The sequence below is a fragment of the Melospiza georgiana genome, chromosome 1, assembly GCF_028018845.1.
Source record: "Melospiza georgiana isolate bMelGeo1 chromosome 1, bMelGeo1.pri, whole genome shotgun sequence".
Taxonomy (NCBI): domain Eukaryota; kingdom Metazoa; phylum Chordata; class Aves; order Passeriformes; family Passerellidae; genus Melospiza; species Melospiza georgiana.
In genome coordinates, this window is record NC_080430.1 from 55,131,525 (window position 1) to 55,155,159 (window position 23,635).

The 23,635-nt window shown below is 40.0% G+C and overlaps 1 protein-coding gene across 6 annotated transcripts in view; it reads right to left on the reverse strand.

Annotated features, from left to right (window-relative positions):
* The window catches only part of LRRFIP2 (LRR binding FLII interacting protein 2), a 56,339-nt gene extending 33,334 nt beyond the window's left edge, over positions 1-23,005 (reverse strand). For all 6 annotated transcript variants that reach the window (XM_058021489.1, XM_058021472.1, XM_058021458.1 and 3 more), the window contains exons 1-3: positions 22,448-23,005; positions 14,184-14,288; positions 4,352-4,438 (exon numbers count right to left, since the gene is read on the reverse strand). In XM_058021489.1, the coding sequence (XP_057877472.1) occupies positions 4,352-4,438; positions 14,184-14,273 (177 nt within the window). In that variant the 5' untranslated portion in view covers positions 14,274-14,288; positions 22,448-23,005. The remainder of the gene's footprint in view (positions 1-4,351; positions 4,439-14,183; positions 14,289-22,447) is intronic.
* Positions 23,006-23,635: the final 630 nt, after the last annotated feature.

Consider the following 23,635-nt stretch of genomic DNA (forward strand, 5'->3'; position numbering starts at 1 on the left):
TTCTTACAGTTTTCAATATATTGAACTATTCTAAAGATTGTAAGCCAGTTATTTATAGAATTAAAGGCTAGGTCTCCAGATCATAGATGCGTATCTAAAGACTAGATTTCTTCTTGCTTATGGTCACATGGTTATCATCTGCATTTTCACTGGATACATTAATTTGTTTAAAACTATTTTACAACTATTCAGTTTTCAATAGGCCTATTTAAAACTCTGCCAGAGAATTGCCATGGGGAGAGCATAGGTTCATTTCATAATGATATTTTAGTCTTCCTCTCTATACTGTTTGTTTTGAGGTTTAAAATGAATGCTCAAGCTATTTAACTTTTCAACACAATATAGTTAGTTCATTGCCAATTTTAAATATTCTTTGTATCTCTGGTCTAAATGGACAAGTATCTCTTAGTAACATCTGCAGCAGGCAAGAAGAAAGTTTGCTACTTAGATAAGATTCCTCTTAATTGCTGGGTAACAAGCCTCTTCCTGACATTCCATCAGAAAATAGAAAGTCTGTATTAAATGTTCAGCATATTCAGGTCAAAGGATTATGCTCTACATTGTGTACTGCAAACAGACAGGTGCTGCTGCTATCTCAAGCTTGATTTCTAAAAAGTTCAAGTTAAAATTATGCACGTTATCCAATACAGAGGTTACATCTCTCAACCCAGGAAAGGAGTGCACATCTCTTTAGAAATCTCCTGCAGCAGATGTGCCCCTTAGGACTGCAAAAGGAAGGTGGCATTCAGCTGAGTGGCATTAATTTTGAGTGAGATTCCTCGCAAATACCATATTTTAAAACCCTTGATCTCAAGCAAAAAAAAACCTTCTAAGGTACATTCCACCAAGAAATACAGAAACTATGCTGATCTTGAGAACATGAGAACTAACGTATACACAAATATCAGATAGGCAAAGAGACAATAATGAGTGAATACAACTTAGCAAATAAAATTCTAATGACAGTCTTAGGATTTCTCAACAGATATTAACTGCCATTGTAGTTTTAACTATTTTAAATGATGGCTAGTCTCAGCATGTATTACTTAAATCTTGGTGATTCAAAACATTCCCACAGTGAACACTTTCCTAAAAGTCAGAAAAACCCCTGACATCTCTCATACACCCTTTTAAGATGCACATGAATTTTGTGAAAGGAACCCTCCAAAGAAACTTTGCAATTAAGTCAGTCTCACTCGAGTGCTAGGTAAAATCATGGAAAATCCTATTCTGGGAGGTACTGAAAAACACCTAGGGGAAACTCAGTCATTGGTCACAGCCAGGATGGCTTCATGAGGAGAAATTCCTGCTTGTCGAACCTCATTTTGTTATACAACAGGGTAATCCACCTAAGTGACCTAGGAGAGTTGGTAGATTGTATCTTTTTTGACTTAAGCAAAGCTTTTGATACTGTCTCTCAAAGGATGCTTCTAGACAAAGTGGCCTGCAAACAGCTGAATAACCATGTTATGTGATGAATGAGCAACTGGCTCACAGGTTGGGCACAAAGGGTTGTAGTGAATGGAGTGACAACAAACTGGCATCAGGTCACTGGTAGGGTTCCACAGGCTCATCTTAGGTCCAGGTCTCCTTATAAATTACTTGGATGCAGAACTCAAGGAATAGTAAGTTGGCCGATGACACCAAATGGGAGGGGCTTGAGGCCAGGGAGGTCCCACAGCAATATCTCAACAAATCAGAGAGATGGGCAACCACCAACCATAGTGCCCTGGTCTGAAAGACAGCTGCCTACCAAGGAAGATGGGAACCTCCCTGGGAATGGAAAATGTGACCCCCTTCCCTCCAAATTATTATAACTTTGACATTACAGGGCTGTCAGGCAAAGATATGGGAAAAAGAATAACAGTTCTTTACTAATGTGTGTGTGTGTGTGTGTGTGTGTGTGTGTGTGTGTGTGTATATACAAACATATATATACAAACATATATATATGTGTGTGTGTATACACACATAAAACGAGGTAAACAAACACCAACAACAGTGGGAGCAACAACAAACAGAACCAGTCAAAGCCTTCTCCCGGCTGTGGCATTTTCCCCTTTGGGGCAGTTACGGTCACAGCCGGCAGGGCAGGTGCGATGAGTCCCCCACAGCCGCAGGGGGCGCTGTGGCGTGAGCCCAGCTGCCTCTCTCCAGGCGGGGTAATGGTGGCACAGCCAGCGGGAGAGACAGAAAGCGGCTTCCTTTACAAACTCATAGGAGGCAGCTGGTCCTGGTTCCCCTCTGGATGATAAAACAGACGGCAGTAGGAACCCTGAAGCAGTAGGCTGGAAGGCAGGCATACCTGGGGTGGTGAAAAGTGTAGCAAAACTCCAGAGCCGTGCCAGGATCTGCAGGGTATCCCAGCCGGCAGGTAGGGGCAGGGAGTATCGGTTAAAGTGTAGTAAAAAAGCGGAAGCGGCAGCAGAAAACAGCAACACTGGGCAGCAGCAGGTGGCTTTCTGCAAGCACCCAAGAGACACTCCCTCCAGAAGGGAGAGAGGGTCAGGGTCCCAGGTTTTCCCCCGCAGCACCCAAGTAGATGTTGAGGGTCCCTTCCAGTGAGATTAGATATTGAAAAGGTCCCAGTTCAACAGCTGCTCTTACTACAAAGGCTCATCTGTGTCAAGGAAAAGCAGTGCACAACATAACTCTGCATTGACAATGGATTCTGCCCACAGCAGCTGCCCAACTGTCTATACTCCAAGAGTGAGAGAGAGCAAGGGACAAGCACAGCCCCTCACCCACCAGCCAAACTCTCATATTATCTCTGCTCTTCCCAAAAGAAAGCACCCCACCTAAGAGACTGCAGCCAGCTGCACCCCTTCCCCCCATCTTGGACACATGCTTTGTTTCTCTCAAGTATCCATTGTTCTGGTCTCTTAGGCAACAAATGGGAGAGAAATTCCCTAAGAAAAAAAATATTGAACAAATCCTAACCTCCAACACATATGAAGTTTAACAAGGGCAATTTCTGGATTCTGCACTTGGGATAGGTCAACCCAGGATGTATAGACAGACTGGGGAACAAGACACTGGAGAGCAGCACCACGGGGTCCTGACTGATGCAAGCTGAATGTGAGTCAGCAGTGCCCGCACAGGCAGGAGGGGCTCCTACTGTGTCCTGGGAACATCAAGCACTGCATCGCCAGCTGAGCAAGGGAAGGGACTGTCCTGCTCTGCTCTGCTGTAGCCTGAGTCCTGTGTGCAGTTTTGGGTGCACAACATAAGAAACAAAACTATTAGAGAACCCGCCCAAAAAGGGCAACCAAGATAGTGAAGGGGCTGGAGGGCAAGCTGAACAAGGAGCAGCTGAGGTCACCCTGTCTGCTCAGCCTGGAGGGGACTGAGGGCAGTCCTCATTGCAAGGGGAAGTAGAGAAGCAGGACCAGTGATAGGACCCATGGGAACAGTCAGTCAGGGGAGGGTTGGACTATGTACAGTATAATTGAACTGCATACATATATAGTTTGTATGTCTGTGTGTATATGTATTTTTTATACATAATTAGACACTTTGAAATAACACACAGCAAACCATTAGTAAATTAATTACTTCCCCCAAAATCCTGTGTTAGTTCTCTGAGTGGCTAAAACATGCACAACAGGTGATTTTAGCCTACCATCCATTTCTGGATATGAGCCCATTTTCTATCATATAAATGCTGGGAAAACTACAGAATGGAAAAAGAAAACCAAACAAAAAGTTTCAAATATAAATTAGAGTCACCACACAAGACTGGATTCCTGAATTGCAAAATCACAAAGATCTACATTAATTACCATGTAATCATCAAAATAATAGCAGATATCTATAATTCAAAAACTCAAAGTGTGGTACAATGAGAACCATATAAAATTGAGGCAAAAAATGTTCTGCATATTTCACTTATTACACAGGAAAAAACCCCACAACCACCAAGTATGAGCAGTACATGAATTTGAGTGCAATCATGATAAATAATAAATTTGTAATGTTTTACATTGAATTCCTAATGTTTTACATGCAATGTCAAAACCTGAATTAAATGCAACAACTATGCAATAACCAGACTGCTGAAAACCTAGTTTCTAAGATTTTTTTTCTTAAGAACTGCAAACTTTTTCTAGGAGAAACATGTGAAGCAACACACAACTGTATGTGTAAATATTACCCAATTTAAATTATTTTCTTAAAAGAAAGATCTTGACAACATGTATTTACTGTGAATCCTTTTAGTATAATCCAATTCTAACGCTGAAAATACTTGTACAAAACTGAATTACACTAAAAGACAAAATCTTATGGAAATACAGAAATAAAATACAAATTTTTGTAAAGGTCTGCAATAATCCCTGGTGAATTACACTACCTCTTTTTGCTGTCGCTCCAGCTCTCTCATACGTATATCTCTTGCTTCTGCTCGAGCCGCCCGTTTTGCTGCAAGTCTGGCTTCTGCCTACAAGTAAAAGGAAAATAATTAAAGTTTAAAAAATGTTTTTTGAATAATGGTTTGAGTACTCAAATCTCTTCACAAATACACATTAAGATTTTAACATCATAATACAGAAGTGATTAATAATGAAATTTCAAAAATAATATGCAACTAAACTCTTCAAAGATAACATTACTAGTTGAAAGAATTAGATGATCATTAAAAAAGTCACAGAATGGCTTGGGTATGAAGAGATCATAAAGACCATCTACTTCAATGCCCAGATCAGGCGCCATCAACTAAAGCAGGCTGCTCAGTGCTCCATCCAACCTGGCCTTGAACAGTTCCAGGGATGGGACATCCACAACTTCTCTGGCCAACCTGTTCCAGTGGCCAGGACTCAACACTCCCCTAGTAAGAATTTCCTCTAAACATCTAATCTAAACTTACTCTCTTTACTTCAAAACCATACATTCCCCTATGTCCTAACGCTATCTGCCTGTGTAAAAAAACCTTACTCTCCCTGTTTTTCATAAGCCTGCTTCAGGTACTGGAAGGTCACAGTGAGGTCTCCCCAAATACATCTCTCCTCCGGGCTGAACAACCCCAGCTCTCTCAGCCTGTCTTTATAGGTGAGGTGCTCCAGTCCTCTGAGCATCTTTGCTGCCATCAACAACAACTTCTCCCAGTCTGGACTCGCATCTGAGGTTGCCCTGACTGACATGCAGTATATTGTATTTGGACTTGTTGAACTTCAAGAGGTTCTCATGGGCCCAAATTTGTCCATGTGGCTCTGGATGGCATCCCATCCTTCGGTTGTGCCAACTGAACCACTGCTTCACAGATCTGCAAACTTGCTGAGGGCACACTCAATCCCACTAGTAGTGTCATTGATAAAGGTATTAAACAGCCCTGGGAATATGAGGGAATAAATTTTGCCAGCTGAAGTTTGAAGAAAGCACAAGCTCAATTTTTTCATGATTGAATACTGAGCTGACAAAAATTCTCTCAAATTCTTTAAATATTAAACCACTGAAGACAGGTTTTCCAAAGATTCCAGCTGTCTATGTAATGCCAATTAAGTCTTTGGAGAATCAGCAGCATCTAAAAATTCAGAACTCCTAACAAACAACCAATTAAAGAAGTTCTTAAAATGTAAAATTCAATAGATTTTTGGGGTTTTTTGCTTTTGATTAAGGATAGAGTTTTCCTTGCTTTTGCCACTGTCACAGCAAATGTTTATGTAAAACACTGGAAACCTATAAAGCTGTTTTACTGTGCTTCAGGAAAATGAAACAGGTATGTAACTTGGGAGGTTAACTTCAAATTATGATTAGACTACAAGCACAAAATATCAAATAATGACAAGACAGAAGGCAGACACAGTATAGCTTTATTACCCAAAACAGTTTGTCTTAACTCCAAGTGACTCATGAAGGCTATTTTTTCTGAATTTTGCATATGCAGATAAAAGAATCCGAGGCTGTGTCAACACTCCTGACTGCCATAATGCAATCTTCCTTCAAAGCAGCTTAAAGCTACTCTTCTCTCTACCTGATGATAACACCACAGCAAAGCAAGAAAATTGCCATGCAAGCAGAAGTACTTCCATTTGTAACCCAGTATTGCTTTGTCTTATATAAACTGTCACACTGACAGGTATGCATCACAGAAAGAAAAAGGACTCAAGCTGGTAAGTTTGGGTTTAACTTTGTCTATAAAGTCGCAGATATATGCATTTGGCCTTATGCTCTGGCAAGGCCTTATGCTCTGGCAAGTTACAAATTTAATACAAAGATAATACATTAAGATACAAAGTCAATTGGTTTACTGATTCATGTTAAACATCAATTCACATTTCACCACTCTCCCCTAGTCGTACAACCAGAGACCTAACTTTAAATGCCTACAGTAAAAGGGAAACTCCATTTCTTAGCATTTACTAAACTCTTGATAAAATACGCTATAGGTAAAAGTTATGTTAAATTAGTGTATAGCTCAATTATATTGTATTAATTATGTTATATTAATTGTATTATGTTAAGGGGGGAGCTTATTAGAATGTTCTAGGAGAAGGGCGCAGGGTTTGGTGGAAGGGCGGTCTGGCAGGGCAAGGCGAAGTCGAAGAGGGATTGGATGGAAGACCTGACCAATCATTAGAAGCCCTGCAGAAATGATTGGTCCAGAACGAACGGCATTAAAGACCAATGAGAAGCCTGGAAATGGACCAATCACCATGCAGATCCAAAATGCACCAATCCTGGACTCAAACGGGGCTGTAAATGGGGGGAGCTCGGTTGGGTCAGGGTTCTCCTTTTTGGATACTTGTTTTGTGGGGAGAACGCAGTGCATTTGGGGTTAGCACACTGTTTTGTTTTTGGCTTGCTGTGTGGGGGCTTGGGCTTATCCTGGGTACTCCGTTCCTTGTAGCTATTTTAATAAACGAGAACCTCTTTCTCCAGAGAAAGTTTGGCCTCGTCCATATTCGTAACAAATAAAAGTGAATTTACAAATATTTGTCATAAAATGGGTGCCAGAAATTGAAGAAAAAGAAAATCTTATCTTTTTAGATTTTTTTTTTAAGAAATGGCTTAATATTACATTAATTTTTAACCTGAGCAACCAGATTCCTGTAAAAAGCCCACAATCTCAAAAAAGACAAAAACCTTGGCAAATTAACTCAAAGGACAGCTCTCAGGCTTCCTTCACTATACTTCAGAGCAAAAGACAAGTTGCAGTACCATTAGAAAGGCCATAATACCAAATAATTCTTAATTCTCAGTAGCTGTGTTAGAGCACAGGCCTCATTCTCTTGACATAACAGTCACACAAGTCTTCATAGCTATGTTATTGAAATTTAAAATTAACAATAATAGAGAAACAACCATAATTCAGAAGGACATAGTTTTCTTCCCGGGTGCTGCTATTCACTCTGTTGCCTCACTGAAAAAGCCCATGTAAGCTGTGAAACAAATCAACACCAACAAATCCTTAACAAAAAATTTCATCTGCTCCATTGAAATAAAGTCTTTAAATACCTGCTAAGGAAAATGTAGAGCCACAATAGCTTTGGATAAAGTCTGGACTATAGGAGCAGAATGGAAACACTAGAATACTCATTTTGTTTTTTGCTTTTGTTTTTTTTAATAAATCAGCAAAAGCAGAGGGAGTCATGTTAGCATGCTTCTCAATTAAACTAGTATTTGACTTCAGAGAGCGTACCAAATACATCCCTATTCATTGCTCATAGCAGCTTGGGAGCCAATACAGATTGCTTTCTACAGCCTGCATTAAACAAAGTCCAGTCTTAGAAAAGGGTAGACTGTCCACCACAGCCTTGATTTCAGTTTCACTGGTCATTATTCTCTATACAGTCTTTAGACCAGACGCATGAATAAAATATATTATGATAAATATCCATTGTAATATTATCTAATTGAAGTACAGCTTATTATAAAGCGTTATAACATATCAAGTTTCTATTTTTCTGAAGTAAAAATTCAACTGTGTATTGTCCAAGATCTAGCAACTCTGACACTATGTCAGAAGCTTCCTAAGGGAACTTTCAACTGATAAAAAGAAATGGGATAGCTGAATTTTCTTGAAGAAATAAGATATGAGGTATTTAAACCTGGTGCACTTGCACTAGTGGCTTAAATTGAAAGAATGTTATAAAATCTGGAGGGAAAACAGCCATTAGTTAAAGATACAATAATTCAGCATGGAATTTATTCAGAGAATTGACCACAAAAGGACATAGAAGACTACAGAGGAAATCTTTGTAACAAAAGAAATTGGGTAGGAAAACAAGGAAAAAGTAATTGAGAATTTACTGGGATAAGAAAAAAGGACTAATTAATAAATTATTAAATTATAACTAAATCTCTGTTTTCTTTTTTATATGAACACACTCATACTATTTATATTTACCTTCCACTCTGGGACAAATTTGTGTTTTTAAAGCAATCCTGTATTTCTTTGGTTATTAACTCTGGTCTAACAAAACAAAACAAAGTTCACCACTGAGTTCTGGAATTCCTCATTTCAAAACAGATAAGTAAAATCATTACTTGAACAAAAAAAACCCCGTGTTTCCTTGTAACTGTACAAAAAGCATTTCATTCTAGAAGATTATTATCCTGCCTGTTTTCAAGCAGTTAGGCAGTACCTTACAGCAGTATTCACTTTGATTGATTTATTTTATTGCATATATTTAGTAAATATAGAGGTAGCAAGACAATGTTCTTCTTCTAGGAGGTCACAGTTTCCTGATTTTCACCTAAAACCCAGTTATTATAAGCTATTTATAGTCATTTAGAAAGCCATCTCTACTTCTTCAATTTTTTCATATTTGTTTTTAAATATGTATTCTACCACAATCTTTGGAAAACTTAGCTCAACTTTCAAGGATAACATGTACTTCTTCAGTTATACCAAAATTATTTTTGGCAAGAAAGAAAGAAGAAAAAAAAAGAGGAGACTCTAACTTGAATGCCATTGTAAAAATTGAGTCTGGAGTCTCTCCTTTCTGATGTATTTTTCTTAGTCTCTTCATAGTAAGAACCATGTTTTTTCCTAGGTAAGCAGTATAAAATTAACACAGAATTTATATGGTAGAGGCTTCCCTCCATGCTGAGCAAGGAGAAGCATAATATCTATCTCCATAGTGTAGATAGGCATCTTTTTCCTTCCCTTGCCTGCAAGAAGGAATTCACTAGAAAGCAACAGTGTTTTATTTTTATATTCTGGAGAAGGTGATTCTTTATTTAGGTTAGATTCAGCATAAAAGCTTCATAAGGTTAAAATATAGGCTATCTTAAAATGCTATTCACCTGTGGAAAAATGTGAATTATTTTGTCATCATGGGCCGATGTATACATATTACATAGAACTCGTTTCTCTCTCTGCCAAGGGATGTGCAGTCCTGCAGTTTCCAAGGCAGGAGGCCCGGGTAAGGAGCGTTTTACTTCCTCCACCAGATGGCAGCAGTGAGGGAACGGAGTGCCCCTGCTGCGGGACCCGCTGCTCCCTGTCCGCCACGGGTCCGCGGAGCGGCACTAGGACACCCTGCCAGCCCTGCTCAGCATCAGGGTGAGTATGTCAAAAATGTTCACTGTGATTCTTAAAAGAGAACTACGTATAGCAACTTCATTCCACCTTTTCTCATCAAGCAAACAGAGGAGGATTCTGTGCCAAATTCCAACCCCCCCATGGCATGAGGGTTGGAAATGGATGATCTGTAAGGTCCCTTTCAATTCAAACTTTTAGCTCAACTATGATTCCTTCTGCTGCCCAATTTTTCTGTATTCTCATTCCCATGCTTTTTGCCCTTATCTCCACACTGTCTCATGAAATCAAGGCAACACCATCACTTATGTGCCAAAAGTATTTCTTATGGCTCCTCAGAAAACTCTGTTCCACTTACTTCTCATGTCTCTGCCCCAGTTGCCTACAAACAACAAAATCTTACGTTTTTAACATGACTTAAAGTTTTAATAGTCTTTATTTTTGATGTATCATTCTTTTTCTTTTTATTGTACAGATTCACATTATATTACAAAATCTCTAGAATATCTTACATCCTATAAAATATCCTTAATCACTTTTAAAAACAAAAGCAAACAAGGCTTTGAATTAATACTAAGGTAGAAACAGCCAACTGAAAAATATTTAGTGAACTCTTACCAAAACAAAATTTAAAAATCACCTAGCATCTACAAAGACAATATCCATGAGGATGGAATTCTTTGGGACTTTGCTTGTTTTCGTAACAGAAGCTGAACCTACATGAAGAGAAAAGCATGTACAAAACTTTAAATAGATTCATATGAAAAAAACTTGTTAACTGTTTCTAAATTCATTATATAGCCCTCAAACATTTAAAAATATTCAACTCAGCTTTTTCTATCATGGCAATTCAGTAACATTACATCTCTACCAAAGTAAGAACAACTGCACTCTACTCACAGTTGAGCTACTACAAAGTGAATTTCAAATCAAAATTAATCTTTATTCTCTCTCATGAGAAAACACCTTAAGAGTTTTCCATGCTCTTGCTATCTAGTGAAAATAGCCATGGGAACAATTCCTGAGAAAAAAAACCCCAAACCAAAACACAGAGACAACATTCTACACAGTGAACATTGTTGCAATGTTGCTTGTCCACAACCTCTAGTTCTCTGTCACCTAGTTACACAGCCCTGAAGAACAGAAGAGCTGCTGATGGTAACACTCAAAAAAAGGCTGTGAATGGTAAATCCTGATTGTGCCTTCAAACTCCTGCTTAGCAGGTTGAGGACAGTGAGATGATATGTGTCAGACTCTTATCACTCTCTGCCACGATATTCATTGTATCTGAGCATGAACCACAGGCAATGCAGGAACACAGAAGCGACTGAAACCTCTGTTCTCACATAATTAAATTCAACTGGCTCTGGAAAAAGAGGTCTCATGTAATCCTAAAAGATGGTTATGACAGGTTACTGCTAAATATTTAAAATGAACAATGTGTCTGAAAACACAGACAAGTGAAGCAGTGATGCACAACTCAGCCAATGATATTCCGTCCGCAAAGGAATTTAATAAGGGGAGAATCCCCACAATAAGCACACAGGGAAAACCTCTTGAGATCATATCAGCTGTATTCAATGTAGACTGTGAACATAACCTTGAGAATATGAATGTCAATTTTCATTTATATAACAACGTGGGAATTTTCAAGCGGTTAAGTCTTTTTGTTTAACAAATGAGACTAAAATGCTGCCAGGAGCCTGAAGTTACTCTAGACAATCATTACCTGTACTTTGGGAAGCTCAAACTTTGCACAAGATACATGAAACTGCCTTCTACACCAGGTGACTTTTTCTTTATCAATCTTAGAAAGCTAACAGTTTCAGAACCCATTACAAAAGCTAGAGAAAGAACCAAAAGGTCATATAAAAAAAAAATCTGTATTTCCAGGAGATAGGCTTTTTTATTTCTTTTAAGTGATAAGCTGACTTCTAATTAATCTTGCTATAATTAGAATACACTTGTCACTGCTCCATTTTAATGTAGCTGGCTGCTTTTAAACCCACAGTTCTGTTATCTCCTTGCAGGAAACACGTGGACAATATATCTACACCTGCTCCTGCAGCTTTTGAAAAAAGCATGTGTGTTTTAAGTTTTGTCTCTTTACATTATCAGTAGGAAAGAAAGTGTTAGGGAGGGAGGAAGAAGTGTTCTGAAGGTATTATTATTATTATTCGTTTAGTTTCTGTTAATACAAGCTTTCTTTATACCCTTTTAAAGTTTTGAGCCTGCTTTGCCCTCCTCTTAATCCTATCCCACAAGGAAATAAGCACATTCTAGTAAGTGCACTGGCGTTTAGCCACCACTGAACCCACTACATTAATTAGTGCATTGGCTGAGAAATGTCACATTGAGGAACCAAAACCACCACACAAAATTGGTGTTCAAACTAAAACCACCACAGCCTGATAGACTGCTGTACCAGGATAAGACTGCCAAACTAATCAACTATGAGTAATCTCACTTCAGACACTGTGAAACAGGGAAAGTGCATTGCTTCCAGGAAAGGATGCACAGATAGATCCCTGTCCCTGGATCACCTTTACTCTTCCTCAGTTCCAGTGAGCAAGGAAATTCAATGTCAGAAAAAATAATACACCATAGTATAAAAAGTAGGTCCCTAAGAAAGAGGTTTAGCAACGCAAAAGTTCTTGGAATAAGGCAGAAATTCACTCTAGTGTTGATGTGTTAGCATATTTGTGTGTAACACAGAGACAACACTGTAAAAATGCTTGTCTCAATGCATAGTCCCACACCAAGGAAAATATGTGGAAGAGCTCTCTATATAACAGAAGTACAAGAAATAAAGGGGAGGGGACAGCCAACAGAAGAAAAAAGTTTTCTGATGCGAAGGAAAGATGGAAAAAAATCAAAGAAATATCAAAGAGGAAGCAGTCTGACCAGGTACCTCAGAGGCTTACAATAGTTATTTTCCATTAAATATTTTCATATAAAATGACATCAGATTGAACCAGTGCAGAAAAATGACTATATGGAAATGATTAGCGGATCAGTGCCAAAGAATTCTTTAAAACAAATTTCCTAAAAAGCAATGTTTACTAGTACTAAAAGGAAGATATCGTTTTTTTTGACACATGCCATAGAACAAGGAAAACACAATTTTGTCATATTAAAAGTGGTAACAAAGAATAAGAATAGCACTTTCTGAAATCTGAACTTTTAGAGAAAAAGCACCTTGAAATGTCATACACTACATTAGAGTCACTTTACTATAGCTCTTTGTATTACAAATTCCAATACCTCCTAGTGCCATTTTGTGACTGCTCTCAATCCCAGAGCACTTTATGCACTTTCACCACACAGATTTTACTGAGTGCAGCCTTTTGTTTCTGCATTTTCTGTTTACCATCTCTTAATACCTAGAACACCTTTTGGAAGCTTTTCCACAGAAGACACATGGATTACAGGATTCAATTCAATTCTAGTAAGTAATATCTTCTAAAACAATGGGATTTAAGAGAACTAAGCCCAACAGTAATTTTAAATAAGATATTATGTACAACTTGTTACTACTGAGATCCTTTTCTAGGTTAAATGACAAGTTGATGTTATGGAAGCATGCATATACTCAAAGAAATTTAAGGCCATGTTCTTTTTTACTCACTGTCTTCACCAAAGAATGAGTGAGGGAACTTGATGAGTGAGATCATGTATTATCCAGAGTCCCACACAGGACTTGGCTGATAGCGTGAGACCTTCCAGTAGAACTAGAACGTGACTGAGAACAAAACTTTCTGAAAAGTTACCAACTATTTTATTTTTTTTTTAATGACAAGGCATATATTTTGCCTACAGTCTATGATAGATACACTTGAAAATGCCTAAATAAGCTTTCTCTTCAGAGACCTATCACCTCCCTACTTTGTCTTACATACACATATACAGACAACTATTTACATTACAAAGCCAATTAGAATCTGCATTTTGCACTCCTTTATGTTAACTAGGGCAAGCAGCTTTGTAGATAATGTAGCCCCAAAGAACGTGAATTCACTTATACAAACAGTACTAAGACTTTTGTTCCCTAGTCACAGCATCTCCACCTAGAAAAACTCTGGTCCAAACAGATATTTATAAGACTTCAAATTCCAACTGCCAAAATCCCATGGGACAAAATTCCCCTTTGTATCAACTTTTTCTTAATTGCACTTTTTGCTGGTTATCTCCAGCCCTCTCTTTTTGGGTGGTGGAATTCCTGGTACAGTGTACATATGAGGCTTATTTGGAAAAAAAATTGACTTCTCACGTTTGAAATAGATACTATAACAAATATATTTTAATAGTGACAACTGCCCATTCAATACTAATACACTATACTTAACATCTTAAGAACACTATACACTGTAACAGGATAAATGTGTATGTTGCTTAGTTTTACACTTGAAATAGCAATTATATTTTTCATTTCTCTTCAAGCATGTAAGTATCTGTAGAAATAGCTGCTAGGCTTAAGTGTAAATCCATAAGGTTACACTAGTCATACAGTTAATATCTCACTATGTTGACATTTCAGTTAATGTAATTTTTTGATCAATAATCCTCTTAGCTTATATTAATTGTCATATTTTTGGCTAATTACACTTTTTCATGCACATCTATTAAAAAATTAACTTTTCCTAGATAATGAGTTTACTTTCATCTCTATTTCTGAATTCAAGACACTTTAAAATGAGCAAACCTCTCTGGCAATGCTGCTTAGTGCTTCATCTTCTGCAGAAAATCTGTCTTTCACTGGAGTTCTCTTCCGTCCTGATCCAGGAGTTCCCATTTTTATTCTCTGAATCTGTATTTGAAAACACAGATAGGACAAAGCTCAGTTTTAATTAATATCTGGAATTAAAAACATTCAACCAACCTACACACCAAAATATCCAAAGTTTTCCAATCTTTGGCTACATAATACTCAAGACATCTGTATGCAATTGGCATGTAATGGCCACACAAAAGTTTGTGGCAGCATTACAGAACACCACTGCATCCTTCAAGGTGCACAGAGAGAATTTTTCTACTGAACAGAACCCACGAGTTTCCCTACAGCTTCAAAGTCAGGCACAACTGTAAACTGCTCCTGGTTCAAAAAGAATGCCTCTGTTCTCTGTCAATTTATTTAACTCCTGAAAAGATATATTCATTTAATTAACAGATGTTGAAAAAAAACCCCTATAGACAACAGTGTTCAAGAATTAAATCTGCATGATCATCAGAGGTCTCCTCAACACAGAAAAGTCTCAGAAGACAAACTTTACTAAGCATCTGAGTAGGTAGATGTGACTGACTTACATTTTAATGCAGCTGTTCTCATGCAACTGAGCTGCTGTCTTCTAAAGCAAAAGTTTCACTCTAGCAGAAATAGACACCTTTACGCAAAAAAACCCACTCTTTACCTAACAAGATTCTCAAACTGGGAAATGGAGAGAGAAATACCCTTACTTTTCCTCCAGAAATCTCTTATGAATTGCAAGCATATAAAAATGACCAACAAAACAAAATATAACATAGCCCATATAGACACAATCAAAAAATGTTACACCAAAAAAAAAAAACCTCAAAAAACACAACTATATAAGTTTTTTCAAATATCCTAAAGAAATCCTACTTCCAGACATCCAGATCCTCTCAAATGTCAGACTAGAATTTGGTGGTAGCCCAGCTATTTGACAAGGTAAGTATCCTACAAAGAGTTTAAGAAAACACCTTAGTTATAATAAAAAACTTCTATTTGCAGGAAGAAGAGGTCTAAAAGGTATCTAGTATTGGCTATCCTTTGGAAACTGAACTGGTACAATCACTGCCTTTCTTACTGGATCTAACTAGCAAAGACTCAGTAATTGATTATAGTTTAGTCAAAAAGGAAGGAGGAAAAAACCCCAAAGTGATAGCTATTTTTGTACAAGCAGAGTTTTTACTTTATTACTTTTACACAGCAACCACATAGCCAAAATATATTGAGGTATTTTCTGACACTGAAAGACACCAAGTAGCATCACAGGCCTTTTTCTTTTTTCTCTTATATTTTAGCTTCTACACCTTTTCATCACCCTTCCTTTAATAACTTTATACTATTACTGCTTTCTTTTCCTTGCAAGCAATAAGATTTTTTTACTCTGCTTCAAATTTTACAGGTATTTTACTGTTCTTCATCTGCTCAATACTGTCACTGTTATTTCATTTGGTAAGAGTCTGTATATTTAGTCTTAAAAACAAGCAAGTAAACTTATGTCTTGTATTCAAGTAAATTTAGACAAATACACACACAAACAGTTTGGAGATCTCTGTGGCAAAGGTTTAAGCCCAGAACTGCAAGTTGCTGCCCACATTCTGAATGTCTCAAAAAATCTGCATCTTTTTTCAGTATTTCTTATTGGCTGACTTCACATATTAAAAGCAGACAGGGCCCAAACTAAAAGTTACATGGACACAAAATAATACCACCCATACTACAGAAGGCTTTAACAATGTTATACACTAGCCACAAGAAAAATCATTAAATGGTTATTACAATAAACAGGTTCGTTTAAGAACAGAAATCCAATCTATCTACTAAAAGTCACTAAGCACAAAATTATTTTAATTGACACATTAAAGGTCATATTTCTTTAAAAGTATTTACCAAGTTAGAAGAAACTGCAGAGTAACTGCACATACCATAGACTTGAACTACATTTCTTCACATCCTCTAAACAGCGTACCATTTCTAATACACAACAAACTTTGGTTTGTTAACTCAGTGAAATGCTCTCAGCTGGCAGACTGACTTGGGGAATGGAATGGTTTCTAGCTAAAATACAGCTAATATTAGTATAGTTACGTTCAGTTTACAGGAATACTAATTTACAGAGTAGTAATTTCATAAAAATTAGATACTGATGCTTTAAATGAGGAAAACACACTAAATCTCAGTCGCTGTGGAGGAAGGCAAGTGTGGCATCCCTGCCAGCAATCTACCACACTTCTCACCTAGAACAAGCACAGAACTCCTGACTGAGCCCAAGCACAAGACAGAACATGACAGGTTACCCAGAAGGTATACAGAGATGTTGTCTTTGCCTACAAGGAGGAATTAAGAAAATCAAAGCCCAGCTGAAGCCAAAACTAGCAAAGGCTGATAAGGACAAAGACAAAGGCTATTCTAAGGGCATTGGGAACACAAGAATGACTAAGAAAACATTAGGGCCACTGTTTGGTGACACAGGTGAGAGTGGCGGGTGCTTGCCAAGCCCCACCCTTGAAAGAACAGTCTGGAGAATAACAAAGGGGAAGATGGGAATCTGTGTGCGTGAATCAAATAAGCAAAACTGTCTGACAGGGTACAGGCCCAAACCTGGTCATGTTACAAGAGAGCAAGAGGCTTGTCGGTTGCATTAAACAGAAACTAGGAAATGAGACAGAAGCACTTGTTTGAAGTAAAGGAGTCCTCTTGAAAATAAAACCCATATCAACAGTGACAGCAGCACTAACTTTGGAGGGATAACAGCATCAGTCAAACCCCAGTTTGATGCTGTCATAAGCCACCCCACTGATTGCATGGTATCTGCCCAAGCTAAACCAATACAGCATCCCTACTAGTGGATGCAAGATCCTGCTCTCCAGCCAGCAGGTGGTCAGTACAGGGAGGGTCAGTACACACCTCAGGTGTGTGAATGTGAGCTGGTTAGCTATGGTCTCACTGGCATCTGCATTGGGACATATTAGAGAACAGCACAGACACACACAAATCTAGAGTGTCCACATCTCCAGCAGAAATCATGTGCACATGGGAGACCCCAGAGTTGAAGAACAGAACAGTTAAACACCAGCCTAGAGAGGCTATGAAATATCCATACCTGAAGATGGTAAAAACTTAACCTGACAAGGCTCTGGAAAACCTTTTCTAATTGACAATGCTTTGAGCAAAGGATGACCTCCAAAGAATCTTCCTAAAATAAAATATATGGTTCTGCATTTATTATTGTTCGCAATTTTGAAATTACACCTCAATAGAAGTTTTCTTTAATTAGATGTTTTAGTATTTCTTCAAAGGTCTTGTCACAATTTCTTCCATTCCATTTCACTTTTAATGTGGCTGATGTATGTCAGAGTATTTAATTTCTTGTCATTAAGTTCGGTACTACAGAAACCTAGATATATTGCTAATATGCTAATTAGTCTAATACTATAAATATAATTCTGTTACTTCTCAGGAAAATATAAGGTATCAATACTTTACATACATGCAGAAATACTTTTGAGATGTTTCACTTCAATAACTTTCTGATTACACAAAAAGTTCTTTTCCTGCATGGGATAAAGAATGTTGCTGCAGCATGCGATAAAGAATTTAATACACGCCGTGACATTAGAATTTTCATAAAAAATAATTACAGAGAACACCAAAACAAAATCAGCCAAAGAGCAGATTGCTATTGTCTTTTATGGCTTAGAAAGATAAATACAAAAGGAAGGAACACTATAATATCTGCTGCATTTACACTTAAAAATTCCTGAGGCACGTCTATTACATGCCTAGTTCCAACAGACGCGGTAACACATTGTATTACACAACCGATGAGTGACATCCTGTTGCATTTCATTCCAAAACACGGAAGTGTCCCAAGTCCCCAAACAAAACAGAAGACCTGAGATGAAATCCTTCAAATGCCTTCTCATTTGTCTTCACTTCAGGCATATATACATTTTATCTCTTTCACAAGTCTTTGCTGTCCTAGTCTTCTTCATTTTACCCTCCGACTAAAAGCTCTCCTTGTTTCTTTTTGCTTCCTAGAAAAAGGTCTGATTTGTCTCTGAGGAAAAAAAAAAATTGCTACACTACAAGTTCAGGGCCTATCACTCACTATCTCCCATGGCACCACCTGTTCCAAATGCCTGGGTCATATGCCAGCATACTTGGCATTACATGCATAGGATCCAGATATCTTGGTGTGAACAGGCTATAAATAACAGAGCAAAACTCCCCTTTTCTCTTTCAAGCAAGACTACAAGATCACTAAAATTCACCTGTGTAGACAACATCTCTGTATAATTGATTCAACAACAGAGAAGAGCGGTACTGCTCTAGAACTAATGTCTCTTAGAATCTGAATGCAAAAGTATTAGTACTACAACAGTTGCAATCAGAATTGAGAAGGAGCATAATCATATTGGAAACCACAATCTTGTTTGCTTGATCTTCACTCTTTGCCCAAGCAAATTTCAAAGGATACAAAGCAAACAGGCATTGAAAAATTTTAAATTATGCAAGACAAACACAAGAGTCTTCCTCAGAAGAAAGACCCCATAAAAGGGTACTCTCTCTGCAATTACTGTTTGCTTATAGGTCCAAAACCACCCATGCAGGAAAAAGGGTTGCATGAAACAGGGTGACCATGATCCAACAAAGGGGCATGTAGGAAGAGAGAGAAATACATCAGGTTTTAACGCACCGAGAAAGAAACAGACTGAGTTTTAAAGCAATAATTTTAAGGACTCATTTGGAATTTTCATTCAGAATATTAACTGAAACAAGAACTATTGCCAAAAAAGAGCTGCTACTATGAGTGGAAGAGGCTAACATTAAAGGGAAAATGCAAAGACTGAAAAGAGCATATAATTACAGTCTGCCAAAAGATTACAGTGCTTACCACTATATTGGAGAAAAGTTATTCCAGCTGATGAATAGTGTTTCTGTTTTAAGAAGCTGTTCATCTCTAATCATGGCCCACTTCAAAAACTGTTAGCACAAAGTTTCTGCTCTGAGTGGACAAGCTTATGTCAGCTTTTTCAGGAAAATAACCTACTCTTTAGACAACTGCACGACCCACCCCCTTAATGCAGTATATTTGCAGTTTACTTGCAGTTTTAAAATCTGAGAAATACAATTTCTTATGAGTTCATGGTATTTAGCAATTGAATTGTAATTCCTTAGAGGGAGTTGAAATCCCACAGTTTGTTGCTGTTATGAAGTCAGAGACCAACAGAAAGTCCCCAGTTAAAACAATTTAAAAGCCATTATGCAGCTTACAAGAGTCTGCAAGTGCCTGATGAATCCATGAAGTGTCCCAGTGCCTATCACTGACTGTCATGCAATGCTTTACGTGTGCCAATGCACTAAAGGCATCCTACAGCCCTGCAGAACCATGAGACACCTCCAGACCTACCGAGCTATCTCTGGTGACCTTCACCACTCTCTGCAAATTACCAAAACTCCAAAACAGCGCCTTGCAGTTTCAAGTAGTCGCAACTTGGTTTATGATGTATGAGTTCTCTGCCGGTCAGCTGCCAACAGCTGCAACTGTAGATACCAATACTGCAAAAAGTACATTGCATACACAAAATCATCAGTTACAGGCAGCATCTGGAAAGCTCTTATAATGGTGACTCACCAGAGGATCTCTAGGGGCACAGCATAAAGCATATATAACTTTCAGAAAAGCAATGTTACAGGGATTGACTTTTCTAGAATCAGTGTGACCATAAATGCTGGAGATCCAGGAATAAACTAAGAATTCAAATAGAACTTTAAAACTTAAGGGGATGACAGTACTAAGATGAGCACTATAAAAAATTATGAAAATGCATAATTAAAAAAACCCCACAAGGATCTTTCAGAAGTGTTTGCTCTAAAATGAAGCAACCATCATTTTTACACTGTCAGCTTTTTCAAAATGAGTGCCCTTTCTGTCATTTTGGAAAAGAATGATTCATTGCTCATTAAAAAACCAAACACTGCTGCTATATTGAGGCTTCACTTTTTTTTTTTTTTAATGAAATGGAGTGCCCCATGGTAACAACCCACACACTGTAGCAAGCTGCAACTATTTAAAATATTTTCCCCCCATCAATTTAATACACTCCTACACTCTTTCCTACTTGTGCTTCAGTTACAGTAGAATGAAGAAAAGCTACTGCAGCAAGGGAAGGAAATTGTCCTGGGTACCCCTTAGAAGAAACAGCAGCTGAAGGAAACTATCAGCTGACATCATCCCTGCTGACTAGTTCTCTGCTATGGCAGTGAAGTTTGTAGGATCAGAAACACTGATGTCCACCAGACCCTTCTTTCATAAATACCCCTTCACCTCCTCCCTTAAAGCAGATCGAACACTGTTAACTTAGCTCAAGGAAATGTGAGCTTTAATATCACCTTCACAAGCAGACAGTGTTACTTACATAAACTATTTTGCAGGGCATGTAATGCATAAACACAAACTGTCCTTTACCTACAATTACACATTACTTAGTTTCCAGATATTAAGATAATAAGATTTAATTACTTTCTCAGAAAGTAGTTATAGCATTTTTTTTGTAACGCTACTGGACTGCACTAACTCATTAGTATCACCACACATCTTCACATTAGGATCTCACAAACAACAACACAGTATCAAATCTATTATCCTCTGCTTACATTACATACCAGAGCTACTCAATTATGTATGATACTGATCTAGGTTTTTTTAGTATATGCACATGCCAACTTGTGTGCTATATGAAAATCCAGACCTTAATAAGCTCTATATATCCCCACTACACAGAGTCTAAACAGCACTTTCTGAAAGTTTACATGTATTAAAATACTGTGCCATCTTCTGAGAGAATGAGACTTTTAAAAAAGCTCCTCCGTAGTCAATTCACAAGCAATACTGTTGTTTAGGTCAACAAGCTACACTTGACACATTTCACACAACCGTCTTCTATTCACAAGTTTCCAGTTACAGCCAAGAATTCAGTTCAGGTAAGACTGACTTCCCAGTAAGCTAAACACCTCCAAACCCAAGTAACAGGAAACAATAGGAAAATTATGTCATGTACGTCAAACAATTTTGTACGGCTAAAGCACCTTTTATCTTTCCTTACATCATCACTAAGCAATTACATTAACCAAGGAAGCAGATGTATATTAAGAGGGTAACTGTTTCTGGGCCGCAATACATTTAATTACATCATTTCGCAATCAAGACACAATGAACGTTTAAAGAGCTCAGACAAACACTGATTAATATTATACTTTGTAACAAATCTCCCGCCCCACATCTCTAGAGATGTTTTACCCCAATAATTTTGAAGGAAGAAAATATTTTGAAGGGAGAAAATTCTTCTTAGACCTTCCTCATTTCAAGTAAAAAATGCCTGCAGCTCTCTAAAATGCGAAAAACCACTGAGTATATCACATAAAAGTCAACACAGTACTACTTCATCTACAAAATATTTTAATTATCAGTGAAACACATAACACTGCCCTTCAAAGAGTCACGCTCGGATTCAAACCGAAAATCACTTAAAAACACATTGAGCAGATCACAGTCCGAAGCTGTTTTCGGCTCCTTCCAAACTCATGATTATGTTCATCTCTCTTATCACCCTCAACAACGTTTTTATAATTACAGCAACAGGGTATACTAAAAATAAAACAGCGTACTCCAAAATAACTTATTAAAAACCAAACGACTAAGCATCAGAAGAGTGACCGACTTCCATCGCAGCCGCTGCAGAGGGGCACGCCCTGCTGTTCCGGGAACAGCGAAGCCGTGGTAACGTGCTCCCAGGAAGTAGGAGAAAGGCACCGAAATACACACACCGCTGTGATTTCAGCACATCTTCCTTTCTCCGTCATTTCGCCGTTCCCACTCAGCCCCCAAGGGGCGCACGGCAGCTCCCCGAGGAGCAGGAGGAGGGATCGCGCCGCCGAGCAGCCGCAGCCCGCCGGAAGGGCTCGGGCCAGGCCGGGCTCGGCTTCCCCGGGTCCGCCCGCACCAAGCCCAGCGCGGCCACACGGAAGGGGCCGTACGCCGCCGCCCCGAGGCTCTCCTGCTCGCCGACCTGACCAACGAGTTCCGGCTGAGCCGCTCCTCCAAACCTGAAGAACCGGGTTCCCGCCCCGCTTCGTCGCCCGTGTTTTGTGTCTATGACTGATACCCTTCCTCCTCCCGGCCCTCGCCCTTACCCTGCCTGGGCCCCAGGGAGTCTTACCTGCGGGCCAGCCTGCCGCAGAACCGGGACGCCTCAGGAGGGAGGGGGCAATTGTTTCACTCTTCCCTCCACCGTTTCCAGGGGCGTGAGGAGCCCGTGGATCCCGGAATCACTTCAGGCTCCTTCCTTCCCTCACTCCCTACGCCCAGAGATAGGGGAACAGTGGCAAAAGCCGCCCCAGGGCAACCACAGTCCGCACACGGACCGCCCACGGGCCGCGACAAGGGAACTGCTACCTCACTTAACCCTCTCCACCGTCCCCTACCAACCGTTCCCCGAGAGGGGCTGGGAGAACCGGAGCTGCAGGCAGACAAGCCGCTCCGCTCCAGGCCGCTTTCCTCTTCCCCGCCCCGCACTCTTGCCTCCTCCCCTTAGCGCCAGGCGCTTACGGCCACATCGAGAACTCGAGTGAGAGACTGCGGTAAATTTCAAACCGCCTGCGGAAGGAAGAAGGGGCCGGCGCTGAGGAGGACAGAGGGCGAGAGCCCGACAGCCGAAGCGCAGGAGATACCGCGACCCACGCTGGCACCGACAGCCACCGCATTTGCCCGGCCCCCGCACAGGCCAGGGGGCGAAGCGCGCAGGCGCCGCGGAGCAGAGGACGGGAGGGCGGTCCGCCCGCGTGCGCAGAGCGGGCGCGGCTGCGGGGACGGCGGTGAACGGTGGTGGGCGGTGCCGCAGCCGCCCCGCCCCGCCCGGCTCCGGTGCCTGGGTCCTGGCCGCCTCCCGGGCGCATCATCCGCTGCTGGGGATGTGGGCCGGCGTGGGGCACTGCGCCCTGTGGCGGCCTTTCAGCCCAGGGAGGGCGAGGAAGGCGAAGGAGCAGGGCGCTCCTCTCGCCTCGCTTCTCCTTTCCTTAGCAGGCAGCGAAGGGAGGGAGCGTCGTTCTCTGTAGTGTGTCGTACTGCAGCGCACGCTCCCGCCTCGCCCCTCCCTTATCATCGGGCGGGCCGGCTGACTCAGTGCTGTGGTGGGTAGGGTTGGTCTGACGCGGCCTGCTTTGTGCTTCGTTCTGGGGTTTAGCTAGGGCTAGTTTTTGTTGACCGGCCTTTCCCAGGGAACGGGCATGCGAGAGCTCCGGGGGACCGTGGCCGCCGCTAAGGAAGAAGAGCAGCGCTCCTGGCCTGCATCGGCCTCGGCCGGGCCCTGGGAGTCGCCGTGCTCGTTTGTGTGCCCGGTTCCCACCGC